This window comes from Arvicola amphibius, chromosome X (genome assembly GCF_903992535.2).
Source record: "Arvicola amphibius chromosome X, mArvAmp1.2, whole genome shotgun sequence".
In the NCBI taxonomy this organism is placed as follows: Eukaryota; Metazoa; Chordata; class Mammalia; order Rodentia; family Cricetidae; genus Arvicola; species Arvicola amphibius.
This window is the reverse complement of record NC_052065.1, coordinates 65,875,522-65,903,211: the sequence shown is the minus strand read 5'-3', so window position 1 is coordinate 65,903,211 and position 27,690 is coordinate 65,875,522. Positions and strand designations below refer to the sequence as shown.

General features: G+C 36.6%; 1 protein-coding gene across 1 annotated transcript in view; it reads left to right on the top strand.

Annotated features, from left to right (window-relative positions):
• The window catches only part of LOC119805413 (fibronectin type III domain containing protein 3C1-like), a 46,305-nt gene extending 26,125 nt beyond the window's left edge, over window positions 1-20,180 (top strand). The window contains exons 14-26 of the mRNA XM_038317371.1: window positions 452-538; window positions 738-876; window positions 1,471-1,542; window positions 2,140-2,258; window positions 2,406-2,511; window positions 2,931-3,037; window positions 3,249-3,362; window positions 4,394-4,543; window positions 12,583-12,857; window positions 13,169-13,381; window positions 13,904-14,070; window positions 17,181-17,302; window positions 19,848-20,180. Coding sequence (XP_038173299.1) covers window positions 452-538; window positions 738-876; window positions 1,471-1,542; window positions 2,140-2,258; window positions 2,406-2,511; window positions 2,931-3,037; window positions 3,249-3,362; window positions 4,394-4,543; window positions 12,583-12,857; window positions 13,169-13,381; window positions 13,904-14,070; window positions 17,181-17,302; window positions 19,848-20,180 — 2,004 coding nt within the window. The remainder of the gene's footprint in view (window positions 1-451; window positions 539-737; window positions 877-1,470; window positions 1,543-2,139; window positions 2,259-2,405; window positions 2,512-2,930; window positions 3,038-3,248; window positions 3,363-4,393; window positions 4,544-12,582; window positions 12,858-13,168; window positions 13,382-13,903; window positions 14,071-17,180; window positions 17,303-19,847) is intronic.
• The last annotated feature ends 7,510 nt before the right edge of the window (window positions 20,181-27,690 follow it).

Below are 27,690 nucleotides of genomic sequence, written 5' to 3'. Positions count from 1 at the left end.
CGGTTTTCTCGTGTGGGTGGGCAACTATTTCATCCCATTTGGAATTTTCAAATCTGTATCAAAGAGCTGGTCAATTTAAACAGCAGCCACAAATTACTATGTACAAGCCACAAAATGTTAAATAGAGGAGATAACATTGAGACGTGTTCTGGGTCGTAACTAATAAGCTCATATAATAGCCCTCATATCAGAGCTGGACAAGGCAACCCAATAGGAGGGAAAAACTCTCAAACAAAGGCAAAAGAGTCAGAGATACACCCATTCCCACTATTAGGAGTCCCAAGAAAGCATCAAGCTAACAGTCGTAACATATATGCAGAGGAACTGGTGCAGATCCTTTGGGGTTCAGAAAGTCTAAGGTACTTTCTCAAGACCATTAAGGTAGATAGTAAGTTGAAGCAAGAGCTTGAACCTAAGCTTCATTCCTAAATTCCTTGTCCTCCGTTTTCAGGGATTGGGTTTTAAACCTAAATACAATGGAGAAGATCTCTCGTGCATTGTAAAAAATCTTCAGAGAAATACTACATACAAGTTTCGGGTATGTGTCATGATTTAAAAATTGGTGTTGTGTTTTCATATAAGACTAAACTCTTCACTGGAATAAATGCTGTTATTTTTCTTTGAAATGAAACTTTGCATTTATTTCTTGGAAATGCTCACCCAGCTGCACATTACACATTATCAAAGCAGACGTTAATTTCCAATGTCCAACAAAATAATTTCTTTTACACAAACAGATTTTTGCCTACAATCTGGAAGGAAGAAGCAACCCCAGTGGAGAAGTAAAATATTCTACTTGTCCAGCCAAGCCTGGATACCCTAAAAAACCATATGTAGTGGGAGCAATCCATGCACGCCAAGTAAAAATTGGCTGGGGTAAATAATTCTTCTATGTCTGAACTTTGTTCTCTCCATAATTACTATTGAGAGGAAATCTTTCTGCAATTGCTTTAAGCTTAATAAAATATTCCCATTTGCATGTGAAATACTCTGCAATATAAATGAGTTTTATAAACCCTATCATTTTTTGATAATTTGCTATTGAATTTCCTATAGCTATAATAACTAGTCACATATGAACCAAATTTTGAACTTCATATGTATCCTTAAATAACTGTCTTCCAAGTAAAATTTTAGTCAAAATAGGTACTAAAGAAACAGGTCTGTGTCAAAGATAAATTTCAGCTTAATCAGAAAATATGCCTAAACAGATTTTTGGCCTCTAAATTAGATGAATGAAAATTACTCCACATATTCTTATCATTTTAGTTTCTTACCAAGAACTTTGAAATACGATCTAAATACTTGATGAGTATCAAATGTATGTAACTTGTATTAGCTTTTTAGATCGTTACTAGTTATATAACAATGTGCCACATTTATATTTTTCTCTGTGAGAAGTTACATTTTATGAGATAAAATGACATGCAAGCTTTTATAGAATCACTTAAAATTTGTTTCTCTTTTTAGGCTCCCCCAAAGACAATGGTGGGATGCACATTTCAAGCTACAGTTTAGAAGTCAGTGAAAATTCAGATGGTGGTAAGGCAACACAAATTTTAAAATATTTTATTTTGAAATAATCTTACGGCCATCTAGAAGTTTTGAAAAAAATAGTACACAGTTTCCTAGCAAAACTGTGACTTAGCTTCAGCTAATACTAGTGTCTTATATAACCATAGTGCAATTGCAAGAACCAGAAATCAATATAAATACAAACCTGTAAGACCAAACCACAGAATGCAATTGGAGTACTTTTGATTAGAAATCGTGACTTACTAATACCATAAACTTTTGTTTAATTCTGCTGGGAGTAAAATAATTTATCATGAAAAATTATTGGATTATGCTGGACAGTGGTGACATAAATGCTTAATCCCAACACTCAAAAGGGAGTAGCAGGCAGAGCTCTGGGAGTTGGAAACCAGCCTGATCTACAGAGTGATTTCAAAGATAGCCAATGCTACATGGAGAAACCCTGTCTTGAAACCTTACCCCCCAAAAGATAATTGGATCTAGTTGTGTTCTAAGATGGTTGTTTCTTAGAATTTATCATGCATACATTAATTGTTGTGGAGACTTATAAAATTTAGACGTGACCTATGACCAAATTGAGCCAATTTGCTCTGCTTCCTACAGCAAATCTCTGGAAGATAATCTACAATGGCACTCGCCAGGAATTTCTGTACGATGGCCTCCAACCAGGAACCACATATAAACTGAGAGTCTTTTGCACTTCACCTATAGGCCAAAGCCAGGTAAGAAATAAGAAAGGGGAGAGTTCTCAAAATCAGAAAGGAGAGAGTTCTCAAATTGGGGGAATTGAGGGTTGAAATAAACTGTTATATTATTGAATGTTTTCTAAAGCTGAACTCCAATTTAGTAAAACATTTTCTATCTCTTAGCCTTCTGATGTACTGACAATTCAGACACCTACTCTACCTCCTGCGTCTTGTCGCTCACTGCCCTTAAACAGTAAAACCAAGTGCAAGGACACAAACCTTCTCCTTGGTAAGTGAGGCTTCCTTACAGGATTGACAACTGTGCCTAAGTTTCTAGTCCTGTGACTTCTGCTTTGCGTGCATGTGTTAATATCATCCAGAAGAGTTTCCTTTTAGTCTGAATTGAATGATTCTTAGCAAACCAAGGCTTGATAATGGAAACCTAGCTTAATTTCTAAGTTAAATTATAAGGTTAATTGATAAAATAAGCTTGGCGTCTCTAAAGCATTTTAAAAGAGGAGTCTTAACTCACTCCACAGTATATTGTATTGTTCTAAAGAACCATCCATGAAAACCAAAGACTTGGTATGAAGCAAAGCATAAAGAATAGTGTATGCATTTAGTATAAACAAGAGTGGGTTTGAACACTAATACCAACATAACTAATTTGTGGAGGTGAGAACCCAGTGTATTTTACATATTTTATAGACAATCGCTCCGTTAATGGGAACTTGGAAACAGTCATGCGTGGCAAAAAAGCAAAAGGTCCCCGGAATGATGGAAAGGAGAACTCTGGCTCCAAAAAGAAATGTACAGTAAGTAAATGACTTCCTGAAGAACCCACAGTTTCTGGCTAAAAACATAAAATAGGAGAAGAGAAGTTGCACTGCCCAGGTGACCCACCTGTACTTCAGTTCACTTTGAATGAATACATGCTTGCACTGTACTTGCAGTCCAGGTAAGGAGTAACCATGCCTGCAAAGTCATGCATGGGTTTGTTTATTTGTATGTTTGTTTAATTTGTAGCTTGGATCTCATTCTATGAAGTGTGGAACTGTACCAGCCCGGCACCCTCCTTCTCAGTGTGGTACACCTGTGCTAACCTGCAAGGGTCCAACCTGTGTTGTTGTCAGTTGGGAGGTATTTCACTAATTCAACTTCTTATTAATTTTGCTGATACACAAACATGCTAATGGGCTAGAACATTTTGTGGAAAAATCCCTGAAATCTCTAATAAATCAAAGACTAGAATTAGGATCCCATAACTTCTCATGAATCATAGATTAGAATTAGGATCCCATAACCGTCAGACCTTGGTTTCTAGAACATACCTAGGAATTGATACCAGTAATATCATGAAGACTACAGAACTGATATTCTGCTCTTCAGATATCAACCATAAAATCAGGGATCAAAATGGACTATCAATGGGTTACTAATTGAGGTTTTAAAGCTAATGCAAGAGACAGCTAAGGTAAATCATTTTATAAAAGTTTAACTTTCTGTGCTGCTGAGAACTGAAGCTGGGGCTGATTCATGCATGCTAGGCAAGCACTCTACTTCTGAACAATATCCCCAGCCCAGAACTTGCTATTCTTTGAAGAACTTCATTGAAAAATCTTCTGGTACCATTTCTAACCCGTAACAACAAGCTGGTACATAAGGTATATTAAAGATTTAAACATATACTTTTAACAACCCATGTGAATGTCTTACCAAACTACTTACATTCTTAATATTAAGGATTAGCCTAATTATTTTTGCAAATAGGTTCATTTGGGTTGTTCTTTTTTCCCCCAGTCTCAAGCAATGACTTATTTTTTAACATTGACAGAAAGGCTTAGTCTGTTAATAATGTATGACAACACTAATTTTTAACTTATGTAGGCCAGTTCACCAGGTCATGTGATCAGTGATTTATCATACTAACCAATGGCTATGTTAAACAATATTAATATATTTGTTTTCATTCATTTAAGTTGTGAAATCAGCAAGTCCTTTTTCTTACTTTAACTTGTCCTTTTGAATGTGGCCTGTGTTTGTTTCTATCCATCTCTACCCTGTTTCACTTAATGGATTACAAGCTTTCATGTGTTATTCCTCTCCACAGTATCTAATATAGTGACCACTTAGAAAAAGGATTGAATTTCTGTATGCATTTCGTCTTTCAGATTCCTAAATGCAATGGTGCTGAAATCACTGATTACCGACTGCAGTGGGGACAAGTTGAAGATTCCATGCATTTGATTTACACTGGTCCTTGTTTGCGATATGAAGTCAAAGGCCTTATTCCAGCAACCACGTATTTTTGCAGAGTCCAGGTAGAGATGGCATTTCCTTCACTATAAAGAAGGCAATAGCTGTTAAACTGCACTTTCCATATATATAATACTAGTGTCATTTCCAATGTAAAGACCAGAGTAAAGTCAAGAAGGGAAGGATTTCTAAGAATATTGCTTATCTTTCACTACAGTGCTTGGAGTTCCTTCTCGTATTATTTAAAGCCCCAAATGATCTCACATGTACTGTCCAGTCCCACTTGATCTGTCATATTTCCTTTATACGTCTGTGGTTTTCAGATCTCTCTGAACTTCTAGAAGTTATCTAAAATGCTTATTAAAACATTGACTTGAGCCAGGCCTGTAGTACAGGCATGTATTTCCAGAATTTTGGAGGGTGATGCAGGAGAATTGCCACAGGTTTGAAGTAAGCCTGGGATACATAATAAGTTTAAGGCTGGACTGAAATATACAATGGGTCCTTGTCTGAAACAAATACACCTCTTCAGGCTCATACAATCAGTTTCTTTCTTTTTTCTTTTCTTTTTTTTGAGGAGAGTGTGGTTTTGCTTTTGACTTTTTAAGACATGGGAGGGATTCTCTGTGTAGTCCGGGTTGTCCTGGTATTCTCACTGGAAAACAGGCTGGCCTCGAACTCATAAATCCTACAATTCAAAGATGGGTTGACTTTGAGAAAAACTTGGGACAGGCACTCATCAGAAGTCAAGAGAGTAAGACAATGAACATGATTTACTAGCTAGGGTTCTTATAGGGCTAGTTCTTGGAAAGGCCTTACTAGGGGTGCTGTGAATTTTTCTGAATGATCAGAATGGTCTTGTGGGTTATATGAGATGATGTTACTGATTTAACTAACATTACAGGAATAATATATTCAATTAAAATCTGTCTTCAGCAAACTGAAACTGTTAGTTTCATGGAAAGGGATACTATTCAGGCCAGAATGGAGCTGCCTTTAAGACAAGATGGCTCTCAATTCAGGAACTATGCTTTGCGAGGATGTCTCTAATGATACTTCCCGTTAAGGAGGGGCAACAGTCCTAGGAATGAAGGGTCTAGAGGAGGAGGACAACTTTAAGGCCTTCTTGTGAGTTGACTGTGCTAGGAAAAATGAGGTGATCCTTTCAGCCGAAAACATCTGGAAAAGGTTAACAAATCATGGAAGAAAGAGCAATCCCAGAATGATCAATGATAAGTAGGAGCAACCAAAAGAGCAGCCAAAAGGAGCAATTAAGTATGTGAAAGGGTTAATCATGAGATGGAAGACCCCTGAAAAACAATGACTCTATCCTTTTTAATTTTAATTTAATTTTATAAAGATGCCTGGCACCCACAAAGGCCAGATTAGAAGGCATCAGATCCCCTGGAACACAGTTACAGATGATTGTGAACCACACTGGGGATGGTGGAAACTGAACCCAGGACCACTGTAAGAGCAATAAGTATTCTTAATCGTCAAGCCATTTCTCCAGCACAGTAGCCTTTCAACCTTGTGATTCATCTCTACCTGAACTGACTTACTGATAAAAAAAAAATAACACTGTTTATTCAAAAGTGTACACATAGCCCCCATGGGTGTCCTGTAAAAGACAGGGAGGGCCCAGAAGTTCTGCATGACAGCAACAGCTAGCTAGGTAACAGTTCTGGTCTTGGATTGTCAGAAGCCATTGTGCAACATTGCTGATGCTCTCTAATACTCATTTAAAGAGAAAGACGGGTTAAGTGGTGAAAGGTTTCACATATGATGAGGGTCCCCTACTTAACACCATGAAGACTCCCAAGGTTGTTTAGAGACCCTGATGGAGCCTGAGACCTGGATGGGTATATCCTAGTATGTTGTAGTACAAAAGATCTCCACACTTTCTCAGAATGGAATATAACAAATACTTATTTATTAGGTGGTAAGCTCACATAAAGAGTAGTGATCTGTAGTCCTCTGCATGCACAAGGAACTGAAACCCAATCCAGCAGCCAAAGGGCACATGCAGACTTTTTTGTCTGCATTTATAGTACATAAGACTACACCCAAAGTTGGCTAGTATCTTAAATGCTATTGGCTGAAGGAATTCCCATAGCACCTCCCCTTTTGTCTAAATAAAAGAGTTTTAAGGCTAATACAAAACTATATACAATCAGAACAAATATCAAGTATAAAAATTGGAATTACAACCAGAATGAACAACATCAAGCAGGAAAATATGTTGAATTTTTCAGTAGCTATCTTTTCCTAAGGAGTCTAAGTCTTATATTAGAAATGGCTTTTCTAATTCATAAAAGGAAAGTAACTATGTCTATCTAGTCTTCAAATTCATCCAAGATCTGAGAAGGTAAATAATATTACTTGAATAAACAGGAAGTGTAATCAAGCAACTTCCAAAAGGTGCTAGAAATGACAGTGACAACTGGTTATCTGGGCACTCACCCAAAGTCTCATTTGCAATGATAGGGCAACCAGCTTTGCCTAAGGCCTAGAGCAACTGACAGACCATTTTCAGAAGCAGGAAAATTTTAAAAACCATCTTACCCTGTATTGGTAATATTTGGCAGTCTTTTTGCTTGTATCATGTTTGTCCAGTCTGGAAACTGCATTTTTTAGTGGTTGAGGTAGTGTCAGTTATTTGCCCAAAGGCCAGTTTGTTAAGAAGAAAATAAGGTCCAAGTGGAGTATATTCAGTATTCAACATTCTCTCAGGAATAGATCAGTACTTCCAGAAGCAATCATCTCTCATGTCAACAGAATCCTAAGTTATTTGAATGTCATATTCTACAGTTCTTTGAAGTAGTTAAAGGTTACCTATCTATGCAGAATACAATTTCTACACATCTAAGGAACTTGGTTAGTCTAACTATGACAAACATGGATGACTATTGATCTATAATTCTTAATACCTATATAGCATAAAGACTAAGGATTCATATTAAATAATCTTTAAACAAATGTGCAACAGATGAGAACAATGACCTCCAAATGTGAACAATGTATAAATATCTTGATCAGAGGTAGAAATATATAGTGCAATATAATAAATGTATCCTAAAATTGCATCACTATACAAAATATCTTAAGAAGAGGTAGAAACATGCATTCATATAATATGACAAAATAATTCTGCATAGGTACAGAAATATTGTACATAGAAATAAGAGTATGTTCAATATAAGAAATATAATTTGAATTTATATCAATATACAAGAATTTATACCAATGTAAATCGTCTATAAATAATAGCTCACAAGTATTCTCACTACTATTCACTATTATTATTTTTATTGTGAGGAAGCTGACACTAATCTACATATTATCCCATCTAATACCTTTTTTCAAATGAGATCCCTGAGACTACTTAATTTCAACCCCTAACCCTATACCACTTATAACGAACCCCTAATAGATGTCCCTAACCCTGAGGACAAACTTTGTTGGAAGAGGGGAACATTGTCTTCTAGAGTCATTTTCAGCTGTCATGGAGGCAATGCTATCTCTATGGGATCCTGTAAAAACTAAAATGATGGATAAGTTTCAAGATTACTATTTGGTACAATTACAGATAGTCTTTGAGTAGTCACTTGGGTTTTTCTGAAGTTCTTATTTTAAGTTCTGGTCAGAATGTTGTAAAGTGGTGCACCATCTCGACTAACCTAATTTTCTATAAACCTATTTTATAACCTAAATAATTGATAGAATCTCCTCTTTGTATTTTTTCAGGAGCAATTTGTAATCCCCAATTAGGCAAAACTTTTTTTTTACTTCTTCACACTTTCTTTCTAAATTATCTACATTTGAATCAGATAGCAAAATGCCATCCATGTAATGGTAACCTATAAATTTAGGAAATTGCTTATGTATTATTTCCAATGGTTGACTTACAAACTATTGGCACAGGGTGAGGCTATTTAACATTCCCTGTGTGAGGACCCTCCATTGAAATCTCTTAGAAGGCTGAGAATTATTATAAGTAGTCACTGTGAAGGAAAAATTTTCTGTCTTTTTCTTAGAAAGGTATAATGAAAAAACAATCTTTTAAATCATTAGCTATAAAAGGCCATCCTTTAGGCAACAGGGAAATCAAAGGAATTCCAGATTGTAAAGGGCCCATTGGTTGAATCACTTTATTGACAGGTGTTAGATCTGTCACCATTCTCCATTTTCCAGATTTCTTTTCAAGAACAAATACAGGAAAATTCCAAGTGCTGGTTGATTCTTCAGTATGGTGCACTTCTAGCCTCTGTACCAGCTGTTCTAAAGCCTATAGCTTATCATCTGTCAAAGGCCATTGTTTAACCCATATTGGTTCCTTAGTTAACCATTTTAAAGGCAGGGCTGTTTGCACCTCTGAACGTTTGCTAGTTGTTTTGTGTTTTTGTACAATCTGAATGGCTGTTGACAGTTTTTTTAACAGTACCTTACGATATCCTTCCCAGAAACATGAATTGGATTGTACTCCTATATCCGAGACTGCATGAATGTTAATCTGGGTATTACATTGCTGCAACAGATTATGACCCCATAGAGTCACTGCTATGTTAGATAAATATGGCCTCAGCCTTCCTCTCTGTCCTGTTAACCCTATGCATTCAGCCCATCTAATGCTTTGTTTTACTTGAGATAGGATTCCAGTTCCTAGGAATTCAACATTTGCCTCCTGATGAGGCCAATTCAGATACCAAGATTCTGGAATAATAATAGTCACATCCTCACCTGTGTCCAGTAATCCTTCAATTATAATATTACTTATATGTACTCTCAGCTTTGGTCTTTGATCATTTATAGAAGTCTGCCAAAATATACATTTCCAATTTTTCTATTAGAATTTTTGATTCATCCTCTATGTTTATTCTACCATCCAGAGTAGTATGGGTTTTGTTTGTTGTTGTTGTTTTGTTTTGTTTTTTTACAACAGGCACTTAGTTGGTCTAGTTTTTCTGGGAAGACGTGTCCTCCACAGTGACTAGGAATGACTGGACCACAATTAATGTGAGGGCCTGCAAGAGTCCCCCCCTCCGCAAGGAGTTTTTCAATGGTAGCAGGTTGCCTTGTTTATCTTCTGTTGATCTACATTAATTGGTCCAATGGTGGCCTTTGCCACATTTTCTATATAATTCACAGGTTGAAGCCCTCTATTTTTGTCATTCCCAGTGGAAACATTATTTCTAGAAACATCTTGTCTACAATCCCTTCTCAGATGTCCTATTTTTTCACAATAAAAACATTTGGTATTTTGATGTCTCTGCATACCTTTGGAAAATGCTTCTTCTGCCCAATCCTCAGTATTATAGTCAAATGACTCAACATTGACTGTGTGCAGTATATATTCACCTATTGATGATAATCTGACCTTTAAATGCTTAAGTATCTTTTTGCATTCTAATTTGAAATTTTCAAAAGACAGAGATTCAATAAGTACTCATATAGCTTCTCGATTTATTACCCCTATTTGTACAGCTATAGTTAACCTTTGTAAAAAAACGTCACTAAAAGGTCCCATGGGCCTTGTTTGACCTTTGTATATGATTCAATTCTTCTTCCTAGTTCTTGAGTCCTAGTTCAACCATTTAAGGATGCTATATAACATAGGGACAAGATGTGTTCATTTTAAATATCTTGACTCTGCAGATCAGCCTAACAGCCCTTTCCAAGAATTTGATCTTGGGAAGCCTCAAATACTTTGAGTGGGATGACCTAAAACAGTAGTGAGGAAAAAAACTCAGAACATAAGATGTTTATATTACCATGGAACTTGATTCAGTAATTTGAAGTTTCTACATGAACAGAATGGCAAAATAAATGAAAAGCAAGCAGAAGGGAAGAAACAAGAATTATACAGTCAGAAAACAACAAATGAAAATAAAAGTAAAATTCAATAAAACATTATGATTGGTTCACTAGCAAAAAAAAAAACCAAGAACGTTGAAAAAACTTCTTATAAAATTAACAAGGATAAAAACAGTAGAGGGTCTAGGGAGATCAGTGTAAGATGCCATGGATTCATCTGCACTAAAAAAGGATGGACACAAATCATTGATTTCTGGAATACAACAGCATTATTTTTAAAAACTCAGAACACTTTTATACATGAACACAAGAAGTGAAACTAGTCCTCAAAAATCACAAAGCACTGAAACTCAGTCTAGATGGTGTTTAGCCCTGCAGTCATGAAAAAATTTGTGTCTATATAATAAGGACAATTAGAATTTCCAGAAGAATTATTCAAAGAGTTTAAACAGAAATTAGCAGTGAGTTTACATCTTCCTTTCCAGAATGAAACCATAAAACACTAAATAAAGGCATAAACCACCAAGCACATACATGTAGTATCAACTACTCAAAGGTGAAATGCTAAGATCCCCTAAGTCCAGAGATTTTGGTCCAACCTGGGCAACATAGCAAGCATCTGTCTCTTAATAATAAATAAATAAAAGTGATAAATATATAAAAAAGAACAAATCTAAAAATGTAACTATATAAAAATAAATATATATTTCTCATATATATGTGGAAATCTATGTGATCTATGTCTAGACAAGCACTAAATACCAAAAATATAGCCCACAAAAGGAATAATGGTAAGTTTGAGCTATTCAAAGTTTAAAATTTTTACTTTTCTATGTTCTAAAAAGCATGAAAGTGAACCTACTTGCCGGGAAATAATATTTGTCATACTCATGTCTTGAAAAGGGCTATCACATAAACTATATAAAGACTTTCAGAACTTAGGAGTTATTTCAAGCAGCTCAGTTAGAAAATGCATAAAGGCCAGGTGAAGATAGCACATGCCTTGAATCACAGCACTCAGGGAGGCAGAGACAGGTGAATCTCTATGAGTTTGAGGCCATCCTCGTCTGTAGGGTGACTTCTGGGACAATAGAGATACACAGAGAAATCATGACTTGAAAAACATAGATAGAAAAATATGAATAAAGATTAGTGACTGAAGATAATGTACAAGGGCAAGTGAGCACATGCAGATGTTCAGAGTCATTTACTATTAGGGAAATGCACAAGGAAATTCCATTCTGAATCTTTCAGAATGCCTAAGTTAAAAATCAATGTAACCCCAAGTGTTGTCAGATTCCTAAGGAAACTGGTCACTCACAAGAAACTGATGAGAATCATAGCCTTTCCAGAAAAGAGCACAGTAGCATCTTACATTTATTTGTATGAGTCAAACTAAAATCTTCTCAATATCTTTCAACAGATGTATGGTTAATTAAATTATGATACATCTATACTGTGATACACTGTTCAGTAATAAAAATGAGCAAATTATATATATATATATATATATATATATATATATATATGCTGAAAGCTCTTCAGATTATTATAGTAACTAAAAGCTGAACCTTCATCAAAGTTATATGTTTCGTTATATAATATTTATATGATATTCTGAAAACAAGAAATTTGTAGTAATGATGAATAGCTAGCAGTGGTTTCCACAAGTTAGAAGTTGGGCAGAGTTGGAACATACTGTGACTAGAAGAGGAGTACATGGAATCCTGTGATAAAACTTCTTTGTATTGAAGGGACCATCGTCACTGACTAAAACTTAAGTACACACACAAATAAGTGCACACAGTTCCAAGTAACATCAGTGTGTTTTATCAATGGTGATTTCCTGGCCATAGTATTGAGCTGTAGTTATTGAAAATATTTTCCCCATAGGAAAGTAGGTACAGGATATATGTATATATTATTGTTCAGTTTGGGATTATATATTATATGCTTTCCAAAGACCAGTGAAACTGATTGACTGCATTGGAACTTAACAGAGATAAAAACTCACGCATAAAGAATGGAGAAAATCTTAGTGTCATAGTTGATGAGTCTTGTGGGGAGTTAATTATCTAAAATATCCATATAACACTTCTTACTTTTCTTCATTTGTGTGCACTCTTTATCTTCCTAAAGACAGACTGCAAGTCTCAGCATGTATGTCTGCAATGTAGAACCAAATTGTTAGAATATGAGTTTATGATGCACTGTTTTATTATGCAACAAAATGCGTGTGCACAGAAAATCATTAAAATGATTTGCTAATGAATGTTACATTGTTTTTCAGGCTGTCAATATAGTTGGGGTTGGAATGTTTGGAGGAACTGGAAAAGTAACTACACCCGGAACTGTACCCGCCATAGTTCCAATGTTACAAGAAGTTGAAGACAAAGTTCCTGCCAAACTGTCCTCATCTTGCATAGCTATCCAATGGGAGGAGCCAGACTGCCATGGTTCTCCAATCACTGGATATAACATTGAATATGGAGATAAAAAAATCTTGACTGTTGATAGAGTAACAGAGTATGTTCTGAAAAATCTACAGCCTAATACTACATACAGGTAAGTCACTCATATTATTTTGGGTAAATGGAAAAAATGTTGAGAATTTTGAGCAGAGCTGCATTTGTGTATTTAATACACTTCAAATTTCTTTTGAAAAGAGTTATGTTTCATTGGCAAAATTTCATATTACTAAGAACCATTTCTGCCTCTCATCAATAGTTTTCAATAGTAGTTCTATCTTGGAAACCTGTCTTGTAATCAGTATAATAGTCATTTTATATAGAGATAGAGTGGGTTGGCTTATATGAAGAAAAGTATTTCCTCTACTAAATACAAATTCATATATTTTAATTTATTTTTACCACTAGAATCAGAATTCAAGCTATTAATCATTATGGACTAAGCCCTTTTAGCCCATCAATAAGAAGCAAAACCAAACCAATACTACCAGAGCCTCCACAGCTTGATTGTGTGGTGCATGGACACCAGAGTCTCAGACTCAAATGGGGCAATGTCTCAAGGAAAAAATCACATGCCAACTTTATAACCTATAACTTACTAATGGAAGATCGATCTGGCAGGTAACCACTTTTGCCATTTAATGTCTACTGTATTTAGAACACTTTGAACTGATATATCTTGCCAGCCATATTCTCTCTCTCTCTCTCTCTCTCTCTCTCTCTCTCTCTCTCTCTCTCTCTCTCTCTCTCTCTCACACACACACACACACACACACACACACACACACACACATACACACACACACAAGTCACAAGTCTTAATCTGTAGTTTCAGTGAATGAAGTAGACATGAAAAGAACATGTGGCTGTGTGAGACATAATACTTTCAATTCTTTTCCATGGATAAGCTGTGTATTTTCCCTTCTTCCTAACCACTTTTCCTTTACTTCATGCAATTTAAGTAACAGAGAACAGAAGTTATGGAAGAAAGAGAGAAAGCCTGCCATCCTGACAGTATTGATCTTGTGACTTGATTTCTTTTTGCCTTTTTGTTTGTTTTCCTTTTCTGGCTTGTTTTGACTTTTTGGGGTTCAACTGTTGATGATAACATTGCTTCCCTAATCTTTATCTTTTTCCTCTCAGATTTTCTGTCATTTACCATGGGCCTGATCTGACTCACAAAGTGCAAAAATTGAGTGAATATACACAATACAAGTTTAAAATCCAGGCATGCAATGAAGCTGGTGAGGGACCACAGTCTGATGTCTACACTTTCACAACAACAAAAACCCCACCTGGTGCTCTTAAAGGTAAATGATGCAAGCAGACACTGAACATTTTCTTAGAGCTTCCTAAGCACACATATATAAGCAGTAATTAGAAAATGCTAAGAGAGGCAGCAAGGCTCAGAAGGACAAATGCCACATGCACTCTCTCATTGAAATTCTGACTTCTAAATTTTATATAAATGTATTTAGGTGAGAGTTAATATGGGTAGAGGTAAGGAAAGTAGAAATCATAAGACTAGGAGAGACTCTAAGGAAAGGGGTAGAAAGGGCATAAAACACATATGACATTAAAGTAGAAGAGGATTCAGGAGGTTGAGGAGTACAAGTAATAAGACAGAGCAGGAAACTGAGATGCACAACTAATGGGAACCTAAACAAATTCAAAATGTATGATAACGCCATAAGGAAACCTCTTACTTTCATTGAAAATTTAAAAATTAAATTAAGGGGCTAGAAAGAGAGTTTAGATGTTAAGAGCATTGACTGCTCTTCGAGAGGAGCTGGGTTCAATTCCCAGCACCTATATGGCATCTCATAACTGTCTGTAACTGCATTTCTGGATATCTGGCTCCCTTATGCAGGCAAAACACAAATACATGCAGGCAAAACACAAATGCCTATAAAATAATAACAAATAATAATAAATAAATTATTTAAAAAACAGTCTGACACTAGTGACACATGCCAATAATCTGAGCACCCAAGGAGGCAGAAGCAAGCAGATCACTGTGAGTTTGAGGCCAGACTGGTCTACAGAGCAAATCTCAGGACAGAGACACCCTGTCACAAATAAACAAAAAAATTAAACTAAATTAAGTCTTGAGGCTAGAGAGATGCTTCAGTGGTTAAGAGCACTGAATGCTCTTCCAATGAACCCAGGTTCAATTCCTAGTGCCTTCATGGCAGCTCACAACCATCTCTAACTACACTTCCTGGAGATCCAATGCTCTCATCTGGTTTCCACGGGTACCAGGTGCACACAAAGTGCAAACATAAGTATATGTCATCCATACACATTATATAAATAAATAATTTTAAATTTAAATTAAATCTTAAAAATGTCATAGTAATTTTTAAATTCACTAATAGAATGATAAAAAAGTAGTACTTAATTGTGTAATTAAGGAACAATGAAAAGATTTATCAAGACTTCAGGCCTAGTAGTGGTGGCACACACAAAATTTTATTCCAGCACTTGGGAGGCAAAAGTATGTGGGTCTTTGAGTATAAGGCCAGCCTAGTCTACAAATTGAGTTCCAGGACATCTAGGACTGTTGAACAGAGAAGCTCTGTCTCAGAAAAATAAACATTTTTAAGGATTAGTAAGACTCTGAAAATCAGTATTTTTCAAATATTCTAGAGATCATCTAATTTTAGCACTGCAAATTTAAGAGTAAGCCATGGAGCTGAAAAGAGGCCTCAAAGGTTGAAAGCACTGGTTGCTCTTTCATAGGACCCAGGTTATGTTTCCAGCACCCATTTGGTGGTTTACGACCATCTGTAAATCCAGTTCCATGGAATCCAATGCCCTGTCAGACCTCTGTAAGCACCAAGAACACACACTGGTACCCATACCTATACACATGAAAAACACAGGCTCCTGGTTTCCATAATGGTGTGCTGCCAACATTGTCATATCCGTTCATTGTTACACATTATATTTTCTCAAATGTTTTCTTATGAAAAAAGTCATCAATTGACGGGTGTAGCTACACTGACTAAAACTAAATTAATATATAAACTTTAACAACTTTATTTCTAAAACTATTAATTTAAACTCTTTATCAGTACTGTAGGGTGTTGGGTTTAAGCCAATAGCAAGAATTTATTAGCAGGTCTTAAACTACACTAGGTGTTTCGGATGTTACTGTAGCACTGAGCCTTTCTTATGGTGGGCTATTAAGCAAAAAGCAAACAAACAAAAGACATGGTCTGGATTGACATATGGTTAACAAGAACAGTTAGCCAGAAGCAAAACTACAGAAGCCAAAACCCATGGTTAGTACATTTAGAGACTTTGCCAGAATTATGGACTTTGGTGGGTTAGGGCTTTGTTTTAGTATTTGCAGGTGGTGCTGTCGTAATGCTGAGTTTTATAGCCTGAATGGTTCTTCTATCATGGAGTCAGTTGTCCTAAGGTCTGGAGGCATGTTACAATCAAAACAGTAAAGTGCTATGTATCACACTAACAATGAGTCCAAGTTGGCAGGTCCCAGGTTTGAGGATTATTTTTCCCTCTCCCAGTTGTGATGTTTGGTTGATTCAATCTTTCCATATGAGTTCAATCACTATTTGTTTTTTTCTTATTTTATGTGAATTGGTGTTTTTGCTTGCATGTATGCCTGTGTGAGGGTGTCAGATCCCCTGGAATTAGAATAACAAATATTTGTGAGCTACCATGTAGGTGTTGGGAATTAAATCTGTATCCTCTGGAAGAGCAGCCCATGCTGATAATTGCTGAGCCATCTCTCTAGTCCCCAAGTTCAATCACGAATATGAAATCATTCTTCTCCAGTTGAATGCTAACTGAAACACATTGAAATTAAGTTAATTTTGCCTAGATAACAATAATGCTTTCTTCTTTTCCTGACTAATGTCCCTATATGTTTAAGCCCCATTTTCTTAAAATGTAGAGACTAACAACATGAAATGAAGAGTGTGCTCCTTCTGACCTCACACAGTTGTTGCACCCCTCAAATAAAATACTTGTCCTTATAAAAATATTTCTAAATGTAAAACATACCACATAAACACAATGCAGATTATTCTAGCAGAAAAAAACGAAATTTAAGTTTATAAAAATATTAATAGAAAATCTAATTATGCATTATTAATTGATAACTTTATCAAGGTTTTACTACAATAATGATGCCTGATGTAATAACAAAAGTAATTTCGCTAATAAGTATTGTTCTGTTGGTGTGGTAATGTACACCTTTAATGCCAGCACAAGGCTAGTCTGATCTTTGTAGCAAGTTCCAGGCCAGCCACATATTTTTAAATATGGTTACCTATTTCTCATATTAGGTCTACATGTGCTTGTAATGATTGTGTAGTTTGAATCATTTTGATGTATTCAGCATCATGTAGAAAAAACTAGAAATTTCTAAAATGTAATTTTCCTTTTCTAGCCCCTAAATTACATCCACTGAAAAGCAACAGTTGTGAGATCAAATGGGATTCCTTGGAGCCAATTAAAGGTGATCCCATTGTTTACTGTCTTCAAGTCATCACTGGAAAGAAAGCTAAACAGGTATATTCTTTCACATTTAGTCTTTAATATTCTGCCAGGCACAATAGCTCCTGACTGTAGCCTCAGCACTTGACAGACAAACACAGGAGGATGAAGGTACTCTTTGGTTACATAGCAAGTCTGAGGGTATCCTGGGATCTATGAGGTCTTGTTTTGTTTTGCTTTGTTAGTAGTATGCTGGTGGGAGTGTGCATCTTTATTACCAGCACTTGGGAGGCAGAAACAGGCAGATCTGTGAGTTCTAGGTCAGTCTGGTCTCTAAATCAAGTTCCAGGACAACAAGGGCTACACAGAGAAACCCTGTCTTGAAAGCAATTGTAGTTCTATGTCCATCTGTAGTTAGAGTTTTTGAAGGGTAGTATGTTATTTTTAAATGTGTTTAAAGTAATTAAATCTCATTCCAAAGTTTCATCTCATCTGTAACATTAATGTACATAATCTAGCTTATTCATTTAATTAGCTTATCACCACTGAATTGTTTAGTATTTCTTGATTCCACTGACCACAATCCATGATTCAAGTACATATATAAAATAATTAAATCTCAACAGTTGTAGGGTTTTCTTATGCTTTATTGAACATAATTATCTAATAAATAGTGAACCCCTCAGAACATTATAAACACTGTTACAAGGAGAGAGTGGCCCTTTGTTTCTCCTGGCCGCTCGGCTAGCTTACACCCAAAATAACCACATAGAAACTGTATTCATTAAAACACTGCTTGGCCATTAGCTCTAACTTATTATTAGCTAACTCTTACATATTAGTTTAACCCATTTCCATTAATCTGTGTATCGCCACATGACTGTGGCTTACCAGCAAGCTTCTAACCAGCATCCGTCTGAGACAGAAGATCCATGGTGTCTCTCACTCTGCCCTTCTTCCCAGCATTCAGTTCTGTCTTCTCAGCCTACCTAAGTTCTGCCCTATCAGGTCCAAAGCAGTTTTTTTATTTATTAACTAATGAAAGCAACACATGAACAGAAGACCCTCCTACACCATTTCCCCTTTTCTGTTTAAACAAAAAAGGTTTTAACTTTAACATAGTAAAATCACATATAACAAAACAGGTATCAAATAAGAATTACAGTTATAATACTTATATCTACTTTATCTTTTATCATAACTAAGGAGAACTATAACTATAAATTCTTTAATTCCATCAAAGACTCTAGAAGGATATAATATTACCTAAGTAAACAGAAAGTGCATTGGAAGCAACTTCCAAAACTCTAGAATTGACAGAGGCATCTCACTGCCTGTACAATCACCCAAAGTTTTTCTATAACATTGGGGAATCTATTTTCAGCCTACTGGCCCATAGTATTCAGCAGACTTTTACATGAAGCAGGAAATTTCAAAGACAGTTCCACCTATATTGGCAGTTTTCAGTTACTTTCTTCTGTGTCCTGCAGAATGTCTCACAGACTCTTTCATGAAGCAGGAACCCTGAAGGACCATATCTCCTTTAGGCAAGTTCAGCAGTCATCTCTCTCTGGGTACTGCATACCCAGTGAAGCAGTCCAGGCAAGAGCAGTTTCTTGCCCAAATGGCTACCAAATTCCATAAGGAGCTTCTTTGATCTCCATCTTCCTCTTGAAGTAGCTGGTGCTGCCAGGAGCAGTTGTGTCTCATTATCATGAAAAGTCCTAAGTTATTAAAACATTTTAAATGCAATATTCTGTAGTCTTTGAAAGATATGAAGAATGCCTATCCATATGAAATATATCTATGCACATCTAGAAAATCTAACATAACTACAAGCTTGATTATTACAGATGATTATCTATTAACCTATATTTCTTAATTATACATTATATTTTTAAATGAGCTAAACAATCACAATGCCTTAATCAAGATCAGAAATACATATAAACAAAATTGGTCTTAAATTTGTATCAATAAAGGAAGATCTATACCAATGCAAATTATTCATCTCTATATCATATCCCCCTTTAAATGTAAAAGAACATTTATAAACAATATTTGGAAATACGTGGAGTTAGTTGACCACATTGAAGGCACCAGTTGTTACAAGGAGAGAGGGGCCATTTGTTTGTCTCTGCTGCCCACCTAGCTTACACCCGGAATAACCACACAGAAACTATATTCATTAAAGCACTCCTTTGCCATTAGCTCTAAAGTCTTTTTTTAACTAACTATTACATATTAGTTTAACCCATTTCCATTAATATGTGTATTGCACGTTACTGTGGCTTACCAGAAAGATTTTAACCAGCGTCCGTCTCAGGCAGAAGATCCATGGAGTTTCTCACATTGCCCTTCTTCCCAGCATTTAGTTCTGTCTTCTCCGCCTACCTAAGTTCTGCCCTATCAGGCCCAAAGCAGGTTCTTTATTCATTAACCAATGAAAACAACACATAAACAGAAGAACCTCCTACACCAAAACACTGAGTAAAATTTTACTTTGCTGTGAAAATGTTCATTAAAGTAATGAATTTTTGTTTTTTTTTGTTGAAAAAATGTACAACATAGTTTTAATTAGAAAGAAACTATAATTTTAATTTCATCCCTTTTCCTTTAGATTTACAAAGGACCTAATACCACCTTTTCCTTTACCAACTATCATGCAAATTCAAGATATCGCTTCAAGGTCTGTGCCGGACGCCAATATGAAAATTCTGATGGCATGCAAGAGCTCTGGGGGCCATACAGCTCCAGCTCATTTTTGTCAACTTATAAGCATCAGTCTGGGCATAGCAAAGGGAGTGGAGGGAAAGGAAGAGGCAACCACAATAACAATGAAAAGTACAAGACAGAAATGAGTGATGATACCTTTGTTCTAACCCTTCTGATAGGATTTGCACTTATTGCCATTTTGTGTGCTGTTGCAATTCAGTACTTCCTGATCAACTAGTCTGTTCTTTTAGGAATTAGGAAAGCACACTACATCAAATTTAGAAAATCTTAGATACATCTTCACTCATACTTAAAAATAAAGATTATTGATAGAAACTAGTAACAGATTTTAAAAAATCCTGTTTAGAATTTAAGAACTTTTAATGTGGCAGTAGAAGAAAATTCTTAAGGAAATTCCATCATTTTGTAAACAAAACTATACATTGTTGTGCAAAACTAACTTTTGTTGAACTATTTCCTGCCTTAAATTTTCAAGTCAATCTTTTCCAAAACTTTAGAGACGATGAGATAACAGCAGTGTTCTGGAATTTTATTTGTAAGAAAATGATAAAAATTAATTCTACATGTCCAGTTAAATATCCATATAAAGAAATAAAAAGTATCTACCAATCTTTTGTGCTCTCTTTTGTTCAAAATAATGTATTCAGCAGCTGGTTTCTATCCTGATAAAGAGTTTGAGTACTAGCTGGAGTTCTCTAAAGAACAGAACTGATAGAGTGAGCACATCTACTAATGGAGGATGCATTAGACTGCCTGACAGTCTACACTGCCTCCGAATAGTCCACCAATTGCTGTCTCATAACAGAAAGGCCAAGAACCACTGGTTGTTTCACTCACAAGGCTGGATGTCTTCGCAGTCCCAGTGAGGAGCTGGAGCCCAGAGGATTCCTGGAGAGCTTCTGGTTTTCAGACTACATTAGAATCCTGAAGAAGTTGGATTTAATACTGGACATAGCAACAGGATAGAACTTGCCAGGAAGAGTGAGGGAAAGCAGGCAAAAAGAAATGCTTCCTTCTTCTGTGTCCTTTGATATGGGCTACCACCAGAAGGTGTAGGTGATTTATGGTGGGTCTTTCTGCTTCAAATAATCTAATTAAGAAAATCACTCACAGGAGTGCCCAGGAGTGTGGATTTAGTTGAGTCTTCATGTAGTCAAGTTGACAACCAAGATTAGCCATCATACTTTGAAAGTGGGGAAACAGCACTTTATAGCTCTTTGCTGTAATAGGAAATTAGGGAAAATGGAGATGACATGGAGAACTATTCTATACCACTGTAAGCTCCTTGAAATACACCCCATTCATTGGTATTGTCAAGCATTGTGTACATATACAATTATCTATATCCACATGTACACAGATTATTAAAACATTGTATACATACACAATAGTCTATATGAACATGTGCACAACATATTATAATTGTTTCCTCTCACAATAGAAGGAGTCATATCCATTTCTAGTTACACATGAAGCATCTCATGTCAGTTCCTACAGTTCACACTCTGGGAGTTTTTCTCAAAAATCTGTCAAGAAACTTACTATGCTCACTCTCTTAGTATTGCTGTTAAGAGACACCATGATCACAGCAACTCTTATAAAGGGAAAATTTAATTGTGGTAGTTTACAGTTCAGAGGTTCAGTCCATTATCATCATGGTGGGACAAGGCAGCATTCAAGAGGACATGGTGTTGAAGAAGAAACTGAGAGTCAATGCATCTTGATCAAAGGCAAATGGAAGTGAAATGAGACTAGGAGTGGCTAAAGTATATATGAGATCTCACAGTGACATACTTCCTCCAACAAGGCCACACCTACTCCAAAAAGGCCACATGTCCTAATAGTGCCATGCAATTTGATGGGCATTTTCTTTCAAGCCATCACATGTACTGAAAATGTTTAAATGCTATCTCATATTTCATTGGCTTTATTAATGCTTTAAAACAGTACTTAAATTCAATATGAAGATACCTACCATTGACAATCAATTTTGTCTTATTCTATGACATATCCTTTTGTTGGGCACTGGTTAGCAATATTAATCATAAAATAAAACTTCCAGTAAATTTTGATAGACATGGGCTCAGTCATGCTTCTCTATATGCATTGTGACTGCCATCATGTAACAGGTAACATTTTGTTTCCACTAAACAAATAACTGTTGGTCCATAAGAAAATTACAAGAAATCCAGTTCTACATACATTCCACTTGATTTCTCAAACCCTTATAATACATTAGACAATGGAGAAGAAAAATTATTAAACAGTATTTCAGAACTATCTATAGTAAATGTACATTATTTAAAAAATTGTTGCTGATAATAGGTACATTATTGAACATTACTCAGCCATAAAGAAACAACAAAATCCTGCCATTTGTAGCAAAAATGTCAGAACAGAAGAACAGACTATTAATTGAAATAAGCCAGAAACACAAAGAGAAATATGTTGTTCATATACAAAAACCTGAAGAAGTCAGATTGTAGAGCACTGGGGATTAGGAAGAGGAGAAGAAGGAAGGCTAGAGGTTGGTTTAGGGGTATTGGAAGGCAGACAGAAGTAATGGTTCATAGTTATCCACAGTATAGTGAACAAAACAATAGAATGTTATGAAGAATTATAAGAGAGGCATAAAGGCTGAAAGTATAAAAAAGTCAGACCAATAAGGAGGCTCAAAGTGTGTCATATAGATAGCAACATGGTTTTATCAGTGCATACTGCATACATGTGTTTAAAATATCACACTGTACCCATATATGCATATATTTATAATTATTAAGTGTTAATAAAGTGAATTAACAATTGAAAGTATTCAAATGAAGCAGGGGAATGCATTACAGGGTTGTCAGAAAGATGGCAATTGAGTGAGATGGTCCAGTGATCATCTCCTGTGCAGACACCAATTTAAACAGTGGTCCATGAACCTATCTGTGTGCACAAGTTCCCAGGAGGTCAGGGAAAGCCCCAATGTTGCTGGTCCATAAAAGAAACAGTGAAGGAAGCAGAAAGGAAAGAGTTGCCTGTGGTGCCCCTCCCTCTACTCCAAGCAGTTGAGCAGAAGACACCTCCCACTTGGGAAAGAGAATTAAATCCAGACTGTAGACTGGAAACCCAATGTCAATCAGGGTCCCATAACCCCTGGTCTCGGACCTATATCCTCAAACTGAGCATCTGGCCTCTCCCTAGCATAGTAACTAAGGGATCACGAGCACCAGCCCACTCTCAACCTCAGACAGAAGAGCAGCAAGAGCATCCCACTCACTGAGGTGCAGAGAAGGAATGTGAGGATAAAACTATTTCTTAGAGCTCAGTACCTGGACCAAAACACTGAGACCTGTTACCTGACAGAACCAAAATGTTGCTATCTCCCAGACCAAACTTTATAGATGGAACCTTGAGGCATGCTTGACACTGGGGAAGCGACCTACTTTTTGGTGAGACTGACTTCCTTGATATATGACCACAAACCAAACACAAAGAAGTTAAATGGAGTGCCAAGTCACTGCATAGGAGCATAGGACTAGTTCTCCATGAAGAAGCCGAGGAGTAAGCAGAAATCTTCAACAATGACTGACCCTGGGCCAGTTGCCAGAGAAGAGGTATCAGGGTTCATTGTGGCTCCAAGGGTAAGCTGTCAAGGATAGACTACCACTCTTAGGCACTCTCAGTTTGTTCTCAGGAAGACACCATCCGCAGACTTAGGATAAACCAGGCTTGAGGTGCCATCTAGTGGTTAAGTAGCAGAAATGACCTTAGACTCAAAAAACAGACTACAATTTCTGAATTGACAAAATCAGACGGTGAAAAGTTTTACAAGGTGCCTAATCCTTCACTGAAGATACTGTGATACACCAACAAGCACCAGGGACTTTCCAGGAACCAGTACTCCACTTCCTGAACAAAAATAAGACTCTAGAAATTTCTATATAATAACTCAGGCCTGAAAATCTACATACCAAAGCTTCAAGACCGCTACTTTAGAGAAACTCAATGGACTTCAGAACAAATAACCCAATGGAATAATGGAGTAATTTAAACAGAGTTATTTTTTAATCAAGGACAAAAACAAACTCTTTATTGATTTTGTTGTTGTTTATACACAGGCTGAGAAATTGCTCAAAATCTACTAACTTCTGCCTCCTGGGTGCAGGGAGAATAGATGTGACGTGCACCGCTACACCCAGCCTACAAAGGTCCCTGAACTGCAAGCAAAGTTTAAAACAGGATAGAAAACGTAAAACAGATAGAACAGGAAACAAAATGAGGAAATCTTAAGACATGTTAGTTGAAAATACATGATCAGGTGGAAAGAAAAAAAAATAAGAGAAGGAAAGAACGCATATGGAATCTCTGAGACAGCATGAGAAGAGCAAAATTTAGTCTCGAAGTCAAGAGAGGCAAGAATGTCAAAAGGGTAGAGAGGTTATTCCAAAAGATAATGAGGTGGCAAAGAGAGAGATGGCTCAATGTGCTTGATGTTCTTACAGAGAAGCCAGGTTCATTTCCCAGCACTCACAAGGCTTCTCACAACAGTCTTTTAACTTCAGTTCCAGAGGATCCAATGTCCTCTTCTGCTCTCCTCAGCAAGACACACACACGGTGCCCAGATATCCATGCAGGCAAAACACCCATATACATAAAATAGAAATAAATATTTAACAAAGAGCCCCAGAGTGGTGGCATGCACCTTAATTCCCGGCACTCAGGAGGCAGAGGCAGGAAAATCTCTGAGAGTTCCAAGCTAACCAAAGCTACTCAAATCAAAAAGAGAAAAAGGGATTTTCAAGACATACAATGAACCATACAGGAAGTTCAAATCACACCAGGTAAGTTCAACTCAACTGAATCTATCTCAAGATATGTTATAATCCAGTTCCAAAGACAAATGATTTTAAAAAGTGCTACCAATGAAAGAAGGAAAATAACATTTAAAGGTAACCAGTTCACATAAGATTAGAGTTCTTGGCAGAAACTAAAGACAAAGAGAGAATAGACATAGATTTTCATGGTACCAAACAACAACAAAAACCTCACAAATTCAGAATACTAGTACCAAGTGAATTTATTCTACAGATAAAAAAATAAAATTTCCTAGACAGTAAAGGCCAAGCAAATTTAGGGCCATCAGACTTGTCCTTTATGAATTTTTAGAGACTACTTCAGACAAATAAAAACTAATGAGCAAGAAGAAAATTTTAAGAGGAATAAAATTCACCACTACATATAGTTATTCAAATTCAGAATGATCGAATGTGATAAACATGTTTTGAAAACTGTTCATATATTTGCTATGGATGAGAAAAATAAAATAACAGTAAACACATTAATATGTTAAGAGATTAGCAGTAGGATTTTAAAAAGACACACACACAAATATATATATATATATATATTCTACAAAATACCACTTTAAATGTGAAGACATAAATAAAAGTAAAAAGATACACAGATGTGGATCATGCAGAAGATGGTAGATGCAGATATCTATATTTCAGGCAATGAAGGCTTTAGACTAAAGAAAATTTTCAAGGGTACTACATAATGGCAAAAGGATTGATTCTCTAATCCTTTATCCTTAATTTGCATTTGTATAACCTAAGAAAGGATAGAGCTCCAAAATACAAATGGGAAAAACTTTGACAAAATAACTATGAAAAAGAAATAACTCCACTCTTTTACTTGGAAACCTCAACACCTCTTCACAAAGATAGACAGCAGGCAGAAAATAAAGGACATAACATAAATGAACTCAAATGTACTACCATCCAGATCATCACAATGGATACCTATATCTAAGAATATATATGCACCAGCAGTCACATTCCCCCCCCCCCAAAAAAAAGGGGTAACACTCTCTCCCTCAACAGCCATCAACTGTCAATAGCACCTCCAATAGGAGTAGAGACTCAAGAATGTCTCTCCCAACCAGGATGGAGTTTTTCATTGGCTTGATCTTATGCAGGTGGGCACAACTGGTGTGAGCTGATGCAGATGTGTGCAGTAGCCATGTCATGCCCAGAGCTCAGCTTTTCACAGCTCTCATCTCCCAGCTCTTACCCTCTATACACCTAGTCTTCCAAGATGTCCCTTAAACCATAATTGGGGAGACTGATAAACATGATTCATCCACAGATGATCACTCATGCTTCGTTCACAGTTGATTATACATGGAACCTTCTCAGGAATATATGCTGTTAAAAAAAGCTTAACTGACTAAACTTGACAGCAAAACAAATTGATGGGTATAAACCTAAGTATAGAAAAAAAGATTGATAGTGTTATCATTTAACAATGTCAGATACTCACACATGGTCTATGGTCTCTATAGTCATGAGCTTTTGACAAGATGTACAAGGTCAAGCAGGAAATCTCTCCAAGGTCAAGTCTCATATTTAATCAAAAGCAGCTAGTTACTCCCATAACCATTATGCCAATTTTAGTGTAACCTGATCATGAATCTTGTCACTGAATTCAGGCCCAGTGGGAAGGCAGGGAAGTCAAGTGGTTAAAAGTACTTCCTGCTGGGGAGGTGCATAGTCCTACAAAGAAGGGTCTGAAAGAGGAAAAGAGCTTGGAGATGTCCTTGTGAGTTCACTCTGCTAGAAGAAATTAAAGTGATCCTGAAAATCAACACTTCTGAAAAAGGTTAGTAAGCAAGGGAGGCAGAGAAGCCACAGGATCATGACAATGAAAGAGGAAGCAAAGGGAGACATCCAGGACAATGAAAATGCTAACCCTGAGTTGGGGACCTGTAGAAAGGCAGTGGCTCTATTCCTTATTCTTTGTGCTCCATCTCTGCCAGAGCTGACTTCCTGATAAAGAAGTAGCACCGTTCCTTCAGAAGTACACATATAGCCCTATGGGTGACCTCAGGGATACTGACATATTTTCATGGGAGCAGCAGCTAGGCACTGGATCTGATTTTGAACTGCCAGGAGCTGTTGTAAAAAAATCTTTGAGACTCTAATACTTGTTTGAAAAAAAGTATTAACTGGTGAAGGGTTATTCCCAGGTTGGAGGTCCCCACACCCACTTTCATCAGAACCCCCAAGATTACTTGGAGGAAGTCCAGCATGTGCTAACAGAAGTCAAGCTACAGATTGAAGTTTGTATGGAACGAGGGAAGAGTAGAGTGAGATTGTGAGGCAGTGGGATAGTAAGAGTGCACACCCTTGTGCAATGAGCAGGAAGATGCAGGGGAACTTGGGATCTGCAAATCCAAAAGTTTCCAGTGGTGTATGCCAGGAAGTGGGAAGTTCAAAAAAAGTCCAGAATTTATGGAAGGGCTTCCTTTCATGTCTACATTTGGTGTTAAGAGTGAGTGTGCCAGAGGGAGATGGAGGGTACAAAGGCTAGGGTTGTGACAGGATACATGGGGGTGGGAGGGATAGCCCAGAGAGAACACCTCCAAGGTAAAATTGAAGGTATTGGATTTTAGAATTTTAGGTTTCCATAGGAATTGTAGATAAGAATCAAATATCAAGTGGAGATTGAGTTGGAGATGGACAGAGGAGGACTAGGGGTGGGAAAAATCAGATTGGGGAAAGAAAGGCCAGACAATGAGCTCTTCCTTGGAAGCTGAGAGGTCAGGTTTTGGTTGCTGATTGCTTAAAAGGTTAACAATTTTGTTGGTCTAAGGAGTTCATCAGACAGAAGAGAAAAAACTATGTTGATTGTTTGAAGGGGAAGCCTAGCAAAAAACCTTGTTTTGTAAGGCGTGTCCCCCT